The sequence below is a fragment of the Sus scrofa genome, chromosome 12 (assembly GCF_054392235.1).
Source record: "Sus scrofa isolate SSC_HxYL_T2T_F1_AM1 chromosome 12, Sscrofa_HxYL_maternal_Yorkshire_Landrace_v2.0, whole genome shotgun sequence".
Classification (NCBI taxonomy): domain Eukaryota; kingdom Metazoa; phylum Chordata; class Mammalia; order Artiodactyla; family Suidae; genus Sus; species Sus scrofa.
In genome coordinates this window covers 39837129-39854427 of record NC_139394.1, presented here as the reverse complement: position 1 = coordinate 39854427, position 17299 = coordinate 39837129, and the positions used below count along the sequence as shown (strand labels likewise).

The 17299-nt window shown below is 43.5% G+C and overlaps 2 protein-coding genes across 10 annotated transcripts in view; both read right to left on the bottom strand.

Annotated features, from left to right (window-relative positions):
* The window catches only part of GDPD1 (glycerophosphodiester phosphodiesterase domain containing 1), a 46710-nt gene extending 41906 nt beyond the window's left edge, over positions 1 to 4804 (bottom strand). For both annotated transcript variants that reach the window (XR_014821263.1, XM_003358124.6), the window contains exon 1: positions 4561 to 4804. Coding sequence is in view for 1 of the 2 variants with exons in the window: in XM_003358124.6 (XP_003358172.4) it covers positions 4561 to 4702 (142 nt within the window). In the remaining variant the exon portion in view is untranslated. The remainder of the gene's footprint in view (positions 1 to 4560) is intronic.
* A 6571-nt stretch (positions 4805 to 11375) lies between these two features.
* On the bottom strand, positions 11376 to 17037 carry SMG8 (SMG8 nonsense mediated mRNA decay factor). Of its 8 annotated transcripts, none has more exons than XR_014821246.1 (4): positions 15256 to 17037; positions 14517 to 14662; positions 12844 to 14281; positions 11376 to 12236 (listed from the first exon to the last, which is right to left on the bottom strand). XR_014821246.1 is itself a non-coding variant. In XM_021082209.2 (4 exons), the coding sequence occupies exons 1-4, from the start codon at positions 17018 to 17020 to the stop codon at positions 11689 to 11691; spliced, it is 2982 nt and encodes a 993-aa protein (XP_020937868.2). In that variant the 5' UTR covers positions 17021 to 17037; the 3' UTR covers positions 11376 to 11688. The 8 variants fall into 8 exon arrangements, 1 of the variants encoding a protein (XP_020937868.2); XR_014821247.1 differs by having other exon boundaries at positions 11376 to 12134; positions 12938 to 14281; XR_014821248.1 differs by having other exon boundaries at positions 11376 to 12167; positions 13292 to 14281.
* Positions 17038 to 17299: the final 262 nt, after the last annotated feature.

Below are 17299 nucleotides of genomic sequence, written 5' to 3'. Positions count from 1 at the left end.
AGGGAAGGTGAGGGTCTGTTTGTTTGTTTTGTATTTTTAGGGCCATACCCACAGCATATGGAGGTTCCCAGCCTAGGGGTTGAATTGGAGCTGTAGCCGCTGGCCTATGCCACGGCCACAGCAACATCAGATCCAAGCTGCATCTGCTACCTGATACACCATAGCTCATCACAAGGCCAGATCCTTAACCCACTGAGCGAAGCTAGGGATCAAACCTGCATCCTCATGGATGCTAGTTGGGTTCGTTTCCACTGAGCCATGATGGGAACTCCAAGGTGAGGATTTTTTTTTTTTTTTTTTTTGTCTTTTTTGCCATTTCTTGGGCTGCAACTGCAGCATATGGAGGTTCCCAGGCTAGGGGTTGAATTGGAGCTGTAGCCACCAGCCTATGCCAGAGCCACAGCAATGGCAGATCGAGCCACATCTGCAACCTACACCACAGCTCACGGCAATACCAGATCCTTAACACACTGAGCAAGGCCAGGGATCGAAACCCCATCCTCATGGTTCCTAGTCGGATTCGTTAACCGCTGTGCCATGACAGGAACTCCCAAGGTGAGGATTTTATCCGTTGGTGATTTTATAAAATTCTTCGACCACTGAAGCATAACAAACACATCTCTTTTTTGAAAAGCCTATTACTTAACTCAATTGGCCCACAGAGATAGATTAGGGAGTATTAAAGTAATTTCCCTGCTATCCTATCCCTAGTTAGTTCAGTGGGCATCTGAAATTAGTGTATTTACAGTATGACTCCAAATGTAGTAAAACATGTACTTAAAGGACATACTTCAAAATGTTAACAGACTTTATATCTGGATGGTGAGTTCTAGGAACTATTTTTTTTCTTTTTTTCTTTCCGAGTGAAACAAATCAACTTTTCTACAATGAACATGAGTCATTTATGAACACTGGAAGAATATTAATAAAGTTCATAATTTCATAGAGAAATTACAAAAAATAGCCTTTTGAGAGTATTGCTTGCTCTTGATCTAATCCAAAAGATCTAACTTTGGTCCTATTGGTATTTCATCAATATACTGTAGGTACCAAAAGCGTTGTTTGGTCAAAAAGATAAGGAAACCCCAGGGAAAGTATCTAGCACACAGTAGATAATTAGTTAGACAATAAGTTTTTATTTTAAATGGATATTGGGATCTGTACTAGAGGCTAGAGAACCAAGCATTAATAATATCTGAAATCTGCCCTGGAGGAACCCACAGTCTAGTAAGGGAAGCAGGTATATTAATATATCCTATTACAATATAATGTAATACAATGTATGCTTTAAACAGGTAAGAACAAAGCAGGCCTACAGAATTTAATTTTTGAAACATGGAGAGTATTTTCTACTTTGAAGGACAATCAGTCTTAGCAAAAGGCACCAATGTTCATTGAAACTTTGAGTTTGTGGCGTGGTAAACTGGGGATCTGGCTTCTCTCTAGTGTAAGGAAAATAAAATGTAGAAACTTTTATGGTAAAGAAGTTCCTTCGTGGAGTTCCCACTGTGCTACAGTGGGTTAATGATCTGACTTGTCTCTGTGGAGCCACCAGTTCAAGGTGGTGTTGTCACTGCTGCAGCTCAGGTTGCTCCTGCCTCGGGTGCAGCAAAAAACAAACAAATAAAAACTTTGAAAACATTAAGTGTAGGGTGATCTCATTTCTTCTTACTCAACTCAAAGTTTTCATTGCAAAATATGAACGTGACTCCCTGTATCCATGCTTATATTTCTAAACAATTTCCAAAGTTCTTTCTGTATAACTAATCCTCATAACAACCCAACAAAGAGCACAAGGTAAAAGGTCTTCATCTCGAGATAAGGAAACTAAAACTGAGGCTTAGTCCCAAGATTAGCTAATGGTAGGTCCAGAATCTGACTCAGGTGATAATGTTTTTATAGCAGACATAATATAGCACACACATTAAGAGTTTCAAGTTATAGCTCTTCCTCTCTTTCTCTGTCTTTTTTTTTTTTTTTTTTTTTTTTTGGTCTTTTTGCCTTTTCTAGGGCCGCTTCCCGCAGCATATGTAGGTTCCCAGGCTAGGGGTTGAATCGGAGCTGTAGCTGCCTGCTGTAGCTGCCTGCCTACGCCAGAGCCACAGCAAGGCGGGATCCGAGCCATGTCTGCAAACTACACCACAGCTCAGGGCAACGCCGGATCCTTAACCCACTGAGCAAGGCCAGGCAGGGATCGAACCCAAAACCTCATGGTTCCTAGTCGGATTCGTTAACCACTGCGCCCTGCCGGGAACTTCTTACTGTCTGTGTCTTTATCTCTCCCTTTCCACTCCCAACCCCTCCTGTTTTCTGTATTTTCTCTGCACTTCTCTTCTCTCTTTAAATAATCACCTAATTGCCTCACTAAAAAAAAAAAAAAATTCAAGTTACAGCCATTCAAGTGTGTATATACTTTATACACATATGATGATCAATATTTCAATCTTGGAAAGGTCATATATCTGGTTTACCTGAATGAATGTGGAGTTAGGGAAAAAAAGAATTAGCCTAAATGTCAGTGATATGCATGGAGAGATATGCACAAATAAGACAGATTGCTGTTATCAGTGCCCTAGAGAAAAAAGTAAGCAATGAGCTGACTTCTTGCTACTCTATTATTTTCCAGAAACTTCGTATCTTGAGCTACAAAGTGTTTTTTAGTAAACACATCCTCTATCACTCTGGATTCAACTGTATTACTTGGTGGCATCCTCAACAAAAGCTATTAAACCAACACAGGAACTTACTATAGGTAAACGGATTTCAAGTCTGCAGAGTTAACAAGATTATTTCTTCTAAAATAAAATCTAGATTACCCCGAAGGGTGGTTTAGATAGGTTTTTAGAGGATCTAGTTTTGTTTTTGTTTTCCTTCCTATCTCAAGAATAGGACTACAACCACTGAAAATCATTTCTATGGCAACAACTCAAACACTAAAATTTGGTTTTCGGCTTTAGCAGTTGAAGGCACATTAGTTGTCATACTCATCCTACAGTTTAATTTTGAATCTATTAAAATACAGATAAACCAAGTAAGAAATAGCATGGCATTTAGCTGGTGATAGATCCATTAAAACCACTGATGCTTTTCAAGAGTGGTAAACAGTGGAGTTCCCGTTGTGGTAGAGTGGAAACAATCCTACCAGGAACCATGAAGTTGCAGGTTCGATCCCTGGCCTCACTCAGTGGGTTAAGGATCCAGCACTGCCGTGAGCTGTGGTGTAGGCTGCAGACGTGCTTGGATCCCATGTTGCTGTGGCTGTGGTATAGGCCAGCGGCTACAGCTCGGATTTGACCCCTAGCCTAACCTCCACATGCCGTGGGTGTGGCCCTAAAAAGCTAAAAAAAAAAAAAAAAAAAAAAGTGGGAGACAGCATACAGCATACTCAAGTCATTCTTTAGTACTGTGTCTGATAAAACTAAACAGATTATAAAGAAAAATGCTAATGTACTTATGTGATACGTAAAACCTTATTCTGACCAATTCTTATTAGAAAAGGAGTCATGTAACTAAATCAAGTTGTAGCCTGTAAACTAGAATTTACCATTTCAAGTATTAGACTGTAAATTCTAAGCAATTTTAACCTAGTAAGTCATCTTGAAAGAACAGCTAAAACTGATTGAAATAATTCAATTTCACAACATTTTATACAGCATGCTTAAAATGAAATAAAGACACATTATTACACAATAATGAAGAGGCAAAGATTTGGCCTACTGCTTGGGAAATTAGAGGGTACACTATCTAGGCTCCTTTTGGCAAGACACAGTTCCAAAAGAAACTTCTTTGTTTTCTTCAAACAATACTGTCCTGTCATAAACTAATTTTTCTTTTTCTTTTGAAAATCCAGGTGTCACTGCCGGGGTGCAAGGTAGGGTTGGGGAAAAAAAGAAAATAAAAACAGGTACGAGGTTCGGAGCCTGGGGAATCAGGACTTTCCAGTTCCTATCCCTGTCCAGCCCGAGCTCTAATTGTGACCTTGGGAAGTGACCCCGGATCAGGGACTCAGTTTCCCCTCTTCTCAACTACCATGCTTGGGGCGGAGGGGTGGAATTGAGACCGGCCCCCCCAAGGACTGCAGATGCCTGGGCAGCAGCAAGCTCCAGGTTCACGCAGTTCTCAGCCCTGGAAGCAGTTCGCCCCATCACTGGCTGTCTGGAAGCTATCTGCTCCCGGTTTCCCCCGGCGGGGTACCCCCGGCTCGGCCCGACGCTCCCACCTTTGTGCCTCGCTACTAGGAAGAGACCTTGTGATCATCTTCCATCCGCTCCATCTACCCTTCATTTTCACCCTGGTCCTTCCTCTTTGTGAGAACCCCTGACATCGCGGCACTCGAGAGATCCCTCTATTGGCTCTGTCTCAAGACTCCTTGCTTCCTTCAGACGTCTTCCCCTTCGCAGTGCCTTCACCTCCGGCGGAGCCCACTACCCACACACGCCCATCCTTCCTCGAACTCTCACGTATCTCCACGCGCCTGCCTTTTGCGGAGGACCCTCAGCTCCAGCCGGAAAAAGAAGCCTCCCCCCACCTCCGCCATCGGGTTCTGGGGACCCCTCTCACCTCCGCGGTGAGAGATGTGTTTACTGAGGAATCGCTGCTTCTTTCTCTGGTGCAGCAAGGTCGGGTATTTGAGCAACAAGAAGGAGGTGACCAAGTACCCTCCCAGGGTAGAGAGAAGATAAAAAGCCGCGGAGGACGACATCTCAGCCACCGTGTGGGAAGTCTCCCACCTCCTGGCCCTCTGAACTCGGCTGAGACCGTCGCAACGGCTGCGGCGGCGGCGGTAGCTGCTCGAGGTCTGCTCGCCCCCAGCCGGTGCCGGTGGTGCAGCGCACTTGTCGGCGCCGGCTCACTACGCAGGCGCATCCGACCCCGGCAGCCGAGCAACAAAGGGGCTCCGGCACGCAAGCGCGCTCCGCTGCTGGGTAAGAGCCTGCGGAGGTCCCGAAGCGAGCGATTGTCCCTCAGCATTGTGATAGGACTCTCAGCGCTCCAAAAGGAGGGGAAAGCTTGGAAACCTGCCGGTACCTCCGCTGTCACTCCGACAGGAAAGGCTATTCAAGGATCGCCTTCAGGAAGGCCTGACATAATTAGAAAGTCCAAATCAGAAAGGGAAGATACCAGGGCCCATCTTTAGCCCCTACTCGAGAAATTGCAAAGAACTGTTACCGATGGAGGACTTGGAGCTTACTAAAACATGTACCCATTCATTTGTTCAGCCAAGCGAGAACTTTCCCTTCTGTCACATATACCATAAAAGGTCCTAGTTTATCAGTCAGGTCTTTGAGGGACAGCTCCTTTCCTCTCTCATTTCACTGTGAAAATGCAAACCTCATGCCTTGTATAGGTACGCAGTCAAATATTTGTTGACTTACAGGTCCCTTTAAAATAAGGAAACGAGGGAGTTCCCGTCGTGGCGCAGAGGTTAGCGAATCCGACTAGGAACCATGAGGTTGTGGGTTCGATCCCTGCCCTTGCTCAGTGAGTTAACAATCCGGTGAGCTGTGGCGTAGGTCGCAGACGCGGCTCAGATCCTGCGTTGCTGTGGCTCTGGCGTAGGCTGGCGGCTACAGCTCCGATTAGACCTCTAGCTTGGGAACCTCCATATGCCGCGGGAGCGGCCCAGGAAATGGCAAAAAGACAAAATAAATAAATAAAAAAAAAAAAAAGGAAACGTTAACAGACTTACAGGCTATCACGTAAAAGTCTTGCTAAGACTGGAAACTCATCCCTCACAAACCAAACTACTACAATTCTAAGAGCCACATTTAAGTGCAAACGAATTAGCCACAGGCTGAGGGTGAACATTTGACCAGAACTACGGGTCTCCTACAGAAATATAATGCAGAGTGACTGTTTAAATATCATATGATTCTAGGGAATTCCTGTCGTGGGTCACAGAACGGAATCTGACTAGAAACCATGAGGTTGGCAGGTTCGATTCCTGGTTCGTTAAGGATCCTGCGTTTCTGTGAGCTCTGTATAGGTCACACACTTGGCTCCGATCCTGCATTGCTGTGGCTGTGGTGTAGGCTGGCAGCTATAGCTCGGATTCGACCCCTAGCCTGGGAACCTCCATATGCCTTAGGTGTGGCCCTAAAATGCTGGAAAAAAGAAAAAAAGAAGGAAAATCATGCAATTCTTGATTCTGGCCTAAAGCGAATTTCTTTCTTTTTTCCTCATCTGTAAAATTTATTTATTAATTTATTTTTTTACTAAATGAGAGCTTCCAACTCTCACATTCTGTTAATGACTTATCAAAGATTCTACCTTCCTCTAGGAGGATTAAATAAAATTTTGAGGATTCTTGAAAACAAGGGCCTTCATTAGATTTTAAAAAGTAGCAGAAAGGAATTCCTGTCGTGGCTCAGTGGTAACGAACTCGGCTACTGTCCATGAGGATTCGGGTTTGATCCCTGGCCTTGCTCAGTGGGTTAATGATCCAGCATTGCTGTGGCTGTGGTGTAGGCCAGCAGCTGCAGCTCTGATTTGACTCCTAGCCTGGGAATTTTTTATTTTATTTTATTTCTTTGTCTTTTTGCTGTTTCTTGGGCCGCTCCTGCAGCATATAGAGGTTCCCCGGCTAGGGGTCGAATCGGAGCTGTAGCTGCCAGCCTACGCCAGAGCCACAGCAACGCGGTATCCAAGCCACGTCTGCAACCTACACCACAGCTTACAGCAACACCAGATCCCTAACCCACTGAGCAAGACCAGGGATCGAACCCACAGCCTCATGGTTCCCAGTTGGATTCGTTAACCACTGAGCCATGATGGGAACTCCTAGCCTGGGAATTTTTTAAAAAATTGCATCAATGTGATGAGAGATGTCTTCCAAGATGAAGGCCATATTTTGAGGGAAATTTACAAGAGACCTCCAAATTTAATAGACATTATTTAAACTAAAAAAGGAAGTCAGCATAAGCAATCAATTATCGTAGGGCGAAAATGTTGAAAGAGTATCAGAAATCACTGGCCTGTTTCACTGTAAAGAGAAAACTGATATCCAGAGAGGTTAAGTAGTTTTCTCAAGCCTATGCACAATGTCACCAATTTTTATTCAAGGAGTTGGAGAAGACAGTATTGATCTTCTGAAAAATGAAAGATTGGAAAATAGTCTTGCCCCCCCCCCCCCCGTTTTTGCTTTTTAGAGCTCATGGCAACAGTGGATCCTTAACCCACTGAGTGAGGCCAGGGAGTAAACCTGCATCCTCATGGATACTAGTCGGGCTCATTAACAAATTAATACACAGTGTTAAGACATAAAACAAATTATCTCCAGACATCAACCTAATGAGCTGCTGTGCCAACTTAGGCCAATAAACATTATTAAGAGTATTAAAATTAGGAGTCTCTGTCATTGCTCAGAGGAAAACGAATCTGACTAGTAAACATGAGGACACATGCTTGATCCCTGGCCTCACTCAGTAAGTTAAGGATCTGGCATTACTATGGCTGTGCTGCAGGCCAGCAGCTGTAGCTCCAATTAGACCCCTAGCCTGGGAACCTCTATATGCTGCAGGTACATTCCTAAAAAAGCAAAAAAGAGTATTAAAATTTAAAAACAATCAAACTATTAGCTGGCATTTGTGCAAAATTATGCTGTTTTATATAAAGCATAGACTAAATAACAAAAACTAAACCCAGTTTTAAAAAGACCACAGAAAGATGCAAAAGGAAAGATACAAACCAAGTTAACAAACATGCTGTATGTCATAGTGCTTACCCACAGATACGTGTACAAGGCACTGTTTACCTGAGTATAAAAGGTAGGACTAAAACGAACAAAGACTCCTGAGCTATAAGATTTACGGGATACTCTAAAAAGTAAATTTAAGGAGTTCTCATTATAGCGCAGTGGTTAACGAATCTGACTAGGAAGCATGAGGTTTCAGGTTTGATCCCTGGCCTTGCTTAGTGGGTTAAGGATCCGGTGTTGCCATGAGCTGTGGTGTAGGTCACAGATGCTGCTCAGATCTCGCGTTGCTGTGGCTGTGTATAGGCCAGCAGCTACAGCTCTGATTAGACCCCTAGCCTAGGAACCTCCATATGCCTTGAGTGCGGCCCTAGAAAAGACAAAAAAAAAAAAAAAAAAAAAGTAAATTTAAGATAAATTGTAATTATTATCAAGAATTTATCTATGTGTCCCTCTAGTGGGAGATTTATGTATTCACCTCAATCCTCATAACCACCCTTTGTGAGAAATAATAATTATTACCATTTTCAGGAAAATAACACTCAAGGATTAAATAGTCAGGTTTCTTAAGTGGTGGAGTCAATTCTTTTTGGCTTGAATCTACTGGTATAGTACAATTTTATACATGAAAAAAATATGTAACAAGAGAGGGAATAAAAATATATGATTCAGAAGCTCCCACTGTGGTGCAATGGGATCGGCAGCATCTTGACAGCGCTGGGACCTGGGTACAATCCCTAGTGGGTTAAGGACCTGGTGTTGCCACAGCTGCAGCTTAGGTCATGACTACAGGTCCGATCTGATCCCTGGCCTGGGAGCTCCACATGCCACGGGGTGGCCAAAAAAGAAACACGCACACACATATATCTATCTATATCTGTATCTCTGTCTGTCTGTCTATCTGTCTATCTATCTAGTTTCAATAGTTTTAGAAAGAATCAAGATTTATGCTCTTGGAGTTCCCACTGTGGCACAATGGGATCGGTGCCATCTCTGCAGTGCCAGGATGAAGGTTTGATCCTTGGCCTGGCACAGTATATCCAGCAGTGCTACAGCTGCCTCATAGGTTAGTGCAGGGGAAAGTGACTCTAAATAAACCAACATGCAAAGTCATCTTAAAAAATTAGATACAGGTTAAGGACCCAGTGTTGTCCTGAGCTGTAGTGTAGGTTGAAGACGAGGCTTGGATCCTGAGTTGCTGAGGTTGTGGTATAGGCCAGCAGCTACAGATCTGATTTGACCCCTAGCCTGGGAACCTCCATATGCCGCGGGTGTGGCACTAAAATAATCTTTTTGGGGCTGCACCCGCAGCATATGGAGGTTCCCAGGCTAGGGGTCTAATCAGAGCTACAGCTGCTGGCCTATACCACAGCCACAACAATGACAGGTTTGAGCCACATCTGTAACCTACACCACAGTTCACAGCAAAACCAGATCCTTAACCCACTGAGTGAGGCCAGGGATCGAACCCACAACCTTACGGTTCCTAGTTGGATTTGTTTCCACTGTGTCACAACAGGAACTCCTAAAAAAATTTTTTTAAATAAATAAATAAAAAAAAAATAAAAAATTAGATACTTCATAAGATTTACCATACTAGTCCTATGAATAGTAGGCATGGAGTTCTCACTGTGGCACAACAGGATTGGTGGCATCTTGAGAATGCTGGGAAGCAGGTTCAATCCCCAGCCCAGCACAGTGGGTCAAGGACCTGGCATTGCCACAATTGCAGCTTAGGTCAGGACTGTGGCTTGATCCAAGCTCTGGCTGGGAACTCCATGTGCTATAAGTTGGCTAAAGAAGAAAAAAAAAGCACTCAAAAATAAAATATTATTTACTTCCTACAATTTTTATTTTATTTTGTCTTTTTAGGGTGGCACCCATGCAGCATATGGAAGTTCCCAGGCTAGGGGTCAAATCAGAGCTGTAGCCGCCAGCCTAGGCCAGAGCCACAGCAACTCAGGATCTGAGCTGCGTCTGCGACCTACACCACAGCTCACGGCAATGCTGGATCCTTAACCCACCGAGCAAGGCCAGAGATTGAACCAGCAACCTCATGGTTCCTAGTCAGATTTGTTAACCACTGAGTCACAATGGGAACTCCAAAACAAAACTATTAATACATGTCCTACAGAACAATCTAGCTATGTTTCCCAAATGCAACAGACAAGAACCACGCCTAATACAAAAGTAATTGTGATTTTTAAAACTAATATAAAGGAATAATAGATAAAAAGGAAAAGGATAAAAAATAAGGATGGAATGAAAGAAGAATGTAATAATAATGTTCATATTGGTTCAGATTCTTCTCCTAATTAAACTACAATGGAATAGGTATAAAAATACACCTAATTAGGAGTTCCTGTTGTGGCTCATCAGGTTAAGAACCCAACTAAAAGAAGAAAAAAACACACCTAATTTATAGTTTTAAATTGGTTTCCAATTATGTGTTTCTCTCTATAGATTTTATTTCATTTTATTTTGGCCACAGCATATGGAGTTCCCAGGCCAGGGAACAGATCTAAGCTGTAATTGCTACCTACACTGCAGCTGTGGCAATGCTGGATCCTTTAATTCACTGTGCCTGGCTGGGGTTCAAATCTGCATCTTGGTGCTGCAGAAACACTTTGATCCCATTGCTCCACAACAGGAACTCCTCTCTTTAGATTTTATTTTTTTCTTTTTAAGGCCATACCTGCGGCATATGGAAGTCCCCAGGAGCTGTGGCTGCTGACCTACACCACAGCCATAGCGTGCAGGATCCACGCTGTGTCTGTGATCTACCCCCAGCTTGCAGCAACTCTGGATTCTTAACCCATGGAGCAAGGCCTGGGATTGAACCTGGGTCCTCATGGATACTAGTTGGGTTCTTAACACTCTGAGCCACAATGGGACCTCCAAGAACTACTGTCTATATATTTTAAAATTGAAACCTAAGTAACTGTTTTAAGCTGGCAGCAAGATGTGTTAAATAGATACTACATTTCATATACACTAAGACAAAAATCTCAATTTCTATTTGCTTAGCATTTCAAAACCAATGTGTCTAGGAAACTATAATCAATTACACTAGAATTTTGGTATATTAACTTATTCTGCATACTTACTTAATTAGTAATATATCAGTGCCATCATGTTGATGCTGGTGAAAGTTAAAATGGATATGAATTGATAAAATTGGAATCACTTAGGAGTTCATATATATGGTATTTCAACAGTCCAAAAATAAAATGGTAAGAAGAAAACAATCTAACTCAGGTAGCAGAACTGTAAACCAAATAACAGACATTTTTTTTTGCCATTACCAGATAACCTACTGGATCATCTTTTTTTTGTTTGTTTTAATGGCCACATCTGTCTAGGAAGTTCCCAGACTAGGGGTTAAATTGGAGCTGCAGCTGCCAGCCTACACCACAGCTGCAGCAATACCAATCTGGGCACAGTGGCACTGATTCCATTGTGTCACAGTGGAAACTCCAATGCCAGATCCTTTAACCCACTGAGTGAGGCCAGGGATCGAACCTGCATCCTCATGGCTACTACTCAGATTCTTAACCCCCTGAGGCATAACAGGAACTCCTGGATCATCTTGATTTCAAGATAATTTCAGGAGCACTATCTTAAGGAAAATCCCAGCTAAGACATCATATTAGCAAAAACAAAGCTCTGGCTCAACATCATATGACATTCGGCTATACCAGAAATACATTTTATTACGGACAATGAAACAGAAACAAGAGAAAACAGAGGTGTCAATCACATATTTTATGTCCTTTTCTAGAAGAAGTAATGTTTATTAGGAAGTTGTACCCCTATTTACAATAAATATCAACAATATCATGAAATAGTGAAACAATGACTGTCCAAATACTGAACTCCTGTAACAAAAACACATTTGGGGTTCAAGAAAACACAGTATCACGTACCAAAAAATATCCCTACACACCAAAACTAAAAACCAGCTCAAGCTTAGGACTGTATTAGCTGGAAAGCATTCATTGTGTTATTGCTTTAAGAACCCCACGGAGCACCTTGTAACTCATCAATTGCACGTTCTCCTTTGGAGGGAAACAAGGTCCTCTCTCAGTCACATAGGCATAAGGAAATCTCAAAACCCAGAGGCCATCGGATGGGAGAGTGATTTCTTGTTTTTCCGGGTAGAATACTGGACATGGTGGTGGGCCTGGTTGAACCTGGAAAACACAGGTTATGTAATCATTTTAACATTTTTTTTTTTCCAGTAAGAAACACCTGAACGATAAATGCCTAAGCAAAGGATAAGTTCAAAGAGCACAAAACCACTCCAATCATATTTGATATTACATTAAGTAATCTCAAATATCATCCTGATTTACTACAGTTTTTTGGTTTTTTGTTCGTTTTTGTTTTTGTCTTTTTGAGGGCTGCACCTGTGGCATATGGAGATATGGAGGTTCCCAGGCTAGGGGGTCAAATCAGAGCTGCAGCTGCTGGCCTACACCACAGCCATAGCAATGTGGGATATGAACCGAATCTGTGACCCACACCACAGCTCACGGCAACACTGGATCCTTAACCCACTGAGCGAAGCCAGGGATTGAACCTGCATCCTCATGGATGCCAGTCAGATTTGGTTCCACTGAGCCATGATGAAACTCCCTCTACAGATTTTGTTTTTCTTTTTCTTTTTGGCTGCACCCCTGGCATGTGAAAGTTCCTGGGCCAGGGACTGAACCTGCACCACGGCAGAGACCCAAACCACTGCAGTCACAATGCTGGATCCTTAATCCACTGAGCCACTCTACAGATCTTGAACTTCAGGTTCTTCCTCTAACCAAATGATGTGAATTGATAATGTGACCTGATTAACACACCTCCAATTTATTTTTCAAGAAATAGAATATTAGGTATAAGAGGTAGTTAAAATTAAGAGTTCCCATTGTGGGTCACCAATGAACCCAGTTAGTATCCATGAGGATGTGGGTTCAATCCCTGGCCTTGTTCAGGGTCTCAACACTGGGTTAAGGATCCAGTGTTGGAGTTCCCGTCGTGGCGCAGTGGTTAACGAATCCGACTAGGAACCATGAGGTTGCGGGTTCGATCCCTGCCCTTGCTCAGTGGGTTAACGATCCGGCGTTGCCGTGAGCTGTGGTGTAGGTTGCAGACGCGGCTCGGATCCCGCGTTGCTGTGGCTCTGGCGTAGGCCAGTGGCTACAGCTCCGATTCAACCCCTAGCCTGGGAACCTCCATATGCTGCGGAGCGGCCCAAGAAATAGCAACAATAACAACAACAACAACAACAACAACAAAAGACAAAAGGATCCAGTGTTGCCATGAGCCGTGGTGTGAGTCATAGATGTGGCTCAGATCCCGAGTTGCTGTGGCTGTGGCATAGGCCAGCAGCTGCAGCTTCAATTTGACCCCTAGCTTGGGAACTTCCATATGCCATGGGTGTGGCCCTAAAAAAAAAAAAAGACAAATAATAAAATAAAATAAAATTAAGATCTTTTTTTTTCTTTGGCCACACCCAAGGAAGTCCCCAGGCTAGTGATCCAACCCACGTCACAGTGGCAACCAAAGCCACTGCTGTGACCACACTGGATCCTAAACTAGCTGCACTACGAGGGAACTCCAAGACCCATTTAATTAGTTTGATACCCTGTTCTTTTTTCAAACAATCAAAACAAGCATCAGCACTTTTGTTTGTGTGAGGCCAAAAAGGGTTGTATTTCTTACCTGAGGCATGAGTATTATCTGCAAAGGAGCATCAGGAACCACAACAAAAAGCCTCATAAGTTGAGCATAATGTGGTTTTAGCCCTCTGCCCTGAGATGATGACAGGATATATAAGGGCATATCACTATTCAGGGCTTTTAAAGCTGATTCCTTGGGCCCACTTCCCATAACTTTCATTACTTTGTCAGGTCCCGAGCACATAAACCTCCGACCTCGAGAGTCTTCATATTCAAAGCCCACAAATGCTCGAGCTATGTCATCTCGCCGTCTCCCTCTTCCCATTACAACTGCACTTCTCTTTCCAGGAATAGCTTTATTTGGAGCAGGCCAAGAATTTGTGTCTAAGTCTCCTTCGTCTTCAGCTCTAGTCCTGATGACAATGTCCCAAGGCATAAGATAGTTTGTTCCTGGAATGAAGCCCTGTTGGTCCAAACCAGTATGAAAATTATAAGATTTAGCGGGACCTAGTTTAACCAAAGACCAGCTGGAGAATTTGGGTAGGAGACCTTTGGGGCAATTTGAATGTAACATGCCTGGGAGATATTCAACTGTGGATGCCTGTCGATCAACCAAGTTTGGTCTCTTCTCAGTTTTTACTTCTCCTTGACCATGAACTTCTGGATTGTCTCCTCCAGCTTGTGGATCAGCTGGATAAGTACCTAAACTATCTGTGGATTGGCCTAAACTCAAAGCTAAACTCAAGCTTGTGCTCTCGCCTTGGGTTTGAGGCTCCTTTTCTTTAAGTTTATCGGCATCTGCATCTGGAGGGGCAGGAGATGACTCGTTTTTGGCAGGAGCAGGATCTGGAGTACTTGGTTCAAATACTGGGAAATTGATATGATCCAGTTTTCCACAACATTTTTCTTCCAGAAGCTATGAAGGAAGGAAAAAAAAAAAAAATCCTATGACCTTTTCATGGAAAACAACACATTTTTCACTCTAAAAAGCAAGCTCAACAGCTAATGGGTAAGCAAATAGATACATATAAAGAACACTGTAAGTCACATTTACTTTTCTAGATATTTTGCTTCTGAAAATATATTTTTTTACTCAGATGGTAGTTAGCAAAAGAGAGGGAAGAGAAAGAAGAAAAAAATGTGGAGCGTACCTGATAAAAGTCATAGTTAGCTGCCTTGATATCAAAGGGATCATCTCGAGGTGCTTGTTTCCTTCCACAGTTACATGCACCAGTGGATCGAGCTCGACTGTTGTGATATAGCACAGGAGGATTTCTATCAGCCTCTGGCTTTTCTCCTGGAAAATATAAGTCACTATTAATTTTAAACACACAATTCAGAGACAAATACTTGGCATACAACTGTATCTTACCCCCAAATTTCTCCAAATAGTTCTTTGGAAATGAAAGAAGAAGAAGAAGGAAAAAAAAAAAAAAAACCCAAAACACCAAAAACACAAAAACTTGACCAAACACACCTAATAGAAGAAGCAGGCAAAAATACAGGAAATCATACACATTTCTTAATCTAAAGCTTTAGGGTTTCTAAGGAGATTTTATCACCATAGTGACTATATTCATTTTAGTTAAACAAAAACTCCAAAATAAAAATGTTAATATGAAATTCCTGAAACTTTGTTATTTATTTGGTATTTAGTAGTCCTCATTTACTAACTCCCTAGGGCTCATTCTTAAAACACAAGAAAACAACTAGTAGTCATAAATGATTTTTCTTTTCACAGCAGCAGAACAAACTCATATCTGATGTACCTAAATTTCTGTAGGGCTGTCTTTTTAAAATGTCAATACAGAGTGAACAAACTCTCTTAAAACAAGAATAAACACACAGTTCCAAGTTTTGATCTCAAAATGCTGAGAAAATTTTAGCTACCTGATTTAGGTAGTGAATGAAATTTATGCACACAGTGTTGATCAGTTAAACTCCTCTCCTCACAGAGCTGATGGCCATTGCTCCAAAACTTGTAGCAGTCCTCATGCAACTGCATGGCATATTTGTGAAAGGCTGGACCCCTAGCATGTTGACTATACACTCGAAGAGCCTGGGCAAGCTGGTTCTTATGGACAGTCATTGTGTAGTTATGAGGCAAATTTGACTGGTAAGCACTATGGGCCATGGGTAAAGCTTTTTGGCACCGGTTCTCTGAGAATTTTGTGTCAATATCCAAAAACCCTTCCAAGACTTTAATACTGCTTAAAATTTTAGATGTTAGCTCCCCAGTGGGAGATCCCAGGTCCTCCTCTTTCCCATCAATAGCTACTTCATATAGTTTTGAAGCTGCTGAGATCCACTTCTGATAAGTAGGAAGTTCAAAATGGGAAGGCTGTGGGTTTCTGCCCACACTGTCATCAAAACCTTTCTTGCTTAGGACGAGTTCTACATGCTGCCATAGGAATTCCCGAAGAGTGAAATCCACTAGCTGCCCTGAAGAACTGGAACTGCTGGTGTCAATGTGGAAAGAAAGCTGTTGTCGGCTCTGCTGCCTCATCACCTGGTATCGCCTGGACCCAGAAAGGGGTGCAGGGACCAGCAAAGATTCAGGGTCCTTCACAGTACAATGACTTCTAAGTTGGTCCAGCAACATGCCTACTGGGTCCTCCTCCTGGCTTCCAGGCACTATATACACAAACGCTTGATTGGCAGGCACAGTAAAGAGACAGTTGATACTCTGATTAGTCAAGACACGACTCTTCCGGAAGATTCTATAGATCTGGTCCTCCAAGGCATGCTGCAGTCGCCTTTTGGGAGAATGCTTCTTGGGCTTGTCTGGATGAGCTGGGTCTTGGTTCCGAGGGGGTTCCACCTTGAGTGCTCCATTGAGTTGAAAGAGGAAAAGGAGTCTAGGTGGGCAAGGTCGGCAGTTTAGCTTCCAGTCTTTGCCAACTGGACAATCCTTAATGGCTGTTTTGAGGAGGGGCAGTACTTTCTGTCGCAGTCCATCTAGGGCTCTGAATACTCGATCATAAGTGATGTCAAAGGAACAAGTGGGATGGACCAGAAGCAGGATATGACAGACGGAGAAAAGGTAAAGTAGACTGAGGCACTGCAATTTCTCTTGATGCTTCCAGAACTCGTGCGCTTCTGCATGAGGTAAAGAGAGGCCGCCTCCCGCTTCTCCGCTCTGAAGGGCCCGGCAAGCCCGCAGAAGCTGGGAATTGTCACAGATGGAAGTAAGAAGAAGATACAGAACTTTGCTTTCCTGGTTGTAATAGGCTTGCAGGAGGCTGTAGTCTTGGGAACCTGGCTCAGTTCGATTCCCTTCCGCGGCAGCTACACCTCCCCGAACTGGATCCCCGGAACCGGCACCTGCCCCAGGGTCCCCGGCTCCACCAGCCTCCCCGACGGCCCCAGCCTCGGTCCTGATTCCAGGTCCCGAGTCTCCAGGATCTTCCTGGCGAAAGAGGGGAAAGACTTGTCGGTCGCAAACCGTGTTCACAAGTGAAAACTTCTCGGAATTCAGGCGCAGAGCCGTCTTGCCGAAGATTCCCACCACGCAGATCTCATCCTCCCGCCAAGGAGGCTCTGGTCCGCCAGCTGCGCTGCTACCGCCCTCGGTAGGGGACCCCTCGGGACTTTCAGCGCCTGTCCAGGCTGAAGCGCCCATCAGAAGCTCTCGCAAGCTGACAGGACCCGCCATGGTGCGGAGACTACTCTAGAGTTCTTCCGGTCCGCACCGTAAACGCAACCGGCTCTCGTCCGCGTTTGAAATCCGTCCTCTGCTTCTTCAGTTCTGCTTTCTACTTTCACTTTAGGTTCCGCCTGGCGCTTCAGCTGTCCTAGTTTTTCACCAAGGTTTTACCTAATCCTGCACCTCAGCTGGTTTAAAGTTTCCTTAACCATAAACTATAGGAGTTGAGATATCAGAAAAACATTTGGAAGCAGTTAGTTTTTGTTTGTTCTGGAAAAACAACACGTT

Coding starts and splice junctions, on each gene's coding strand:
- SMG8 (XM_021082209.2), bottom strand. CDS start 17,020: ATGGCGGGTCCTGTCAGCTTGCGAGAGCTTCTGATGGGCGCTTCAGCC. Junction 14,663..15,255: donor TCATTCACTACCTAAATCAG/GTAGCTAAAATT, acceptor TATATTTTCCAG/GAGAAAAGCCAGAGGCTGAT. Junction 14,282..14,516: donor CTAACTATGACTTTTATCAG/GTACGCTCCACA, acceptor CTTCCTTCATAG/CTTCTGGAAGAAAAATGTTG.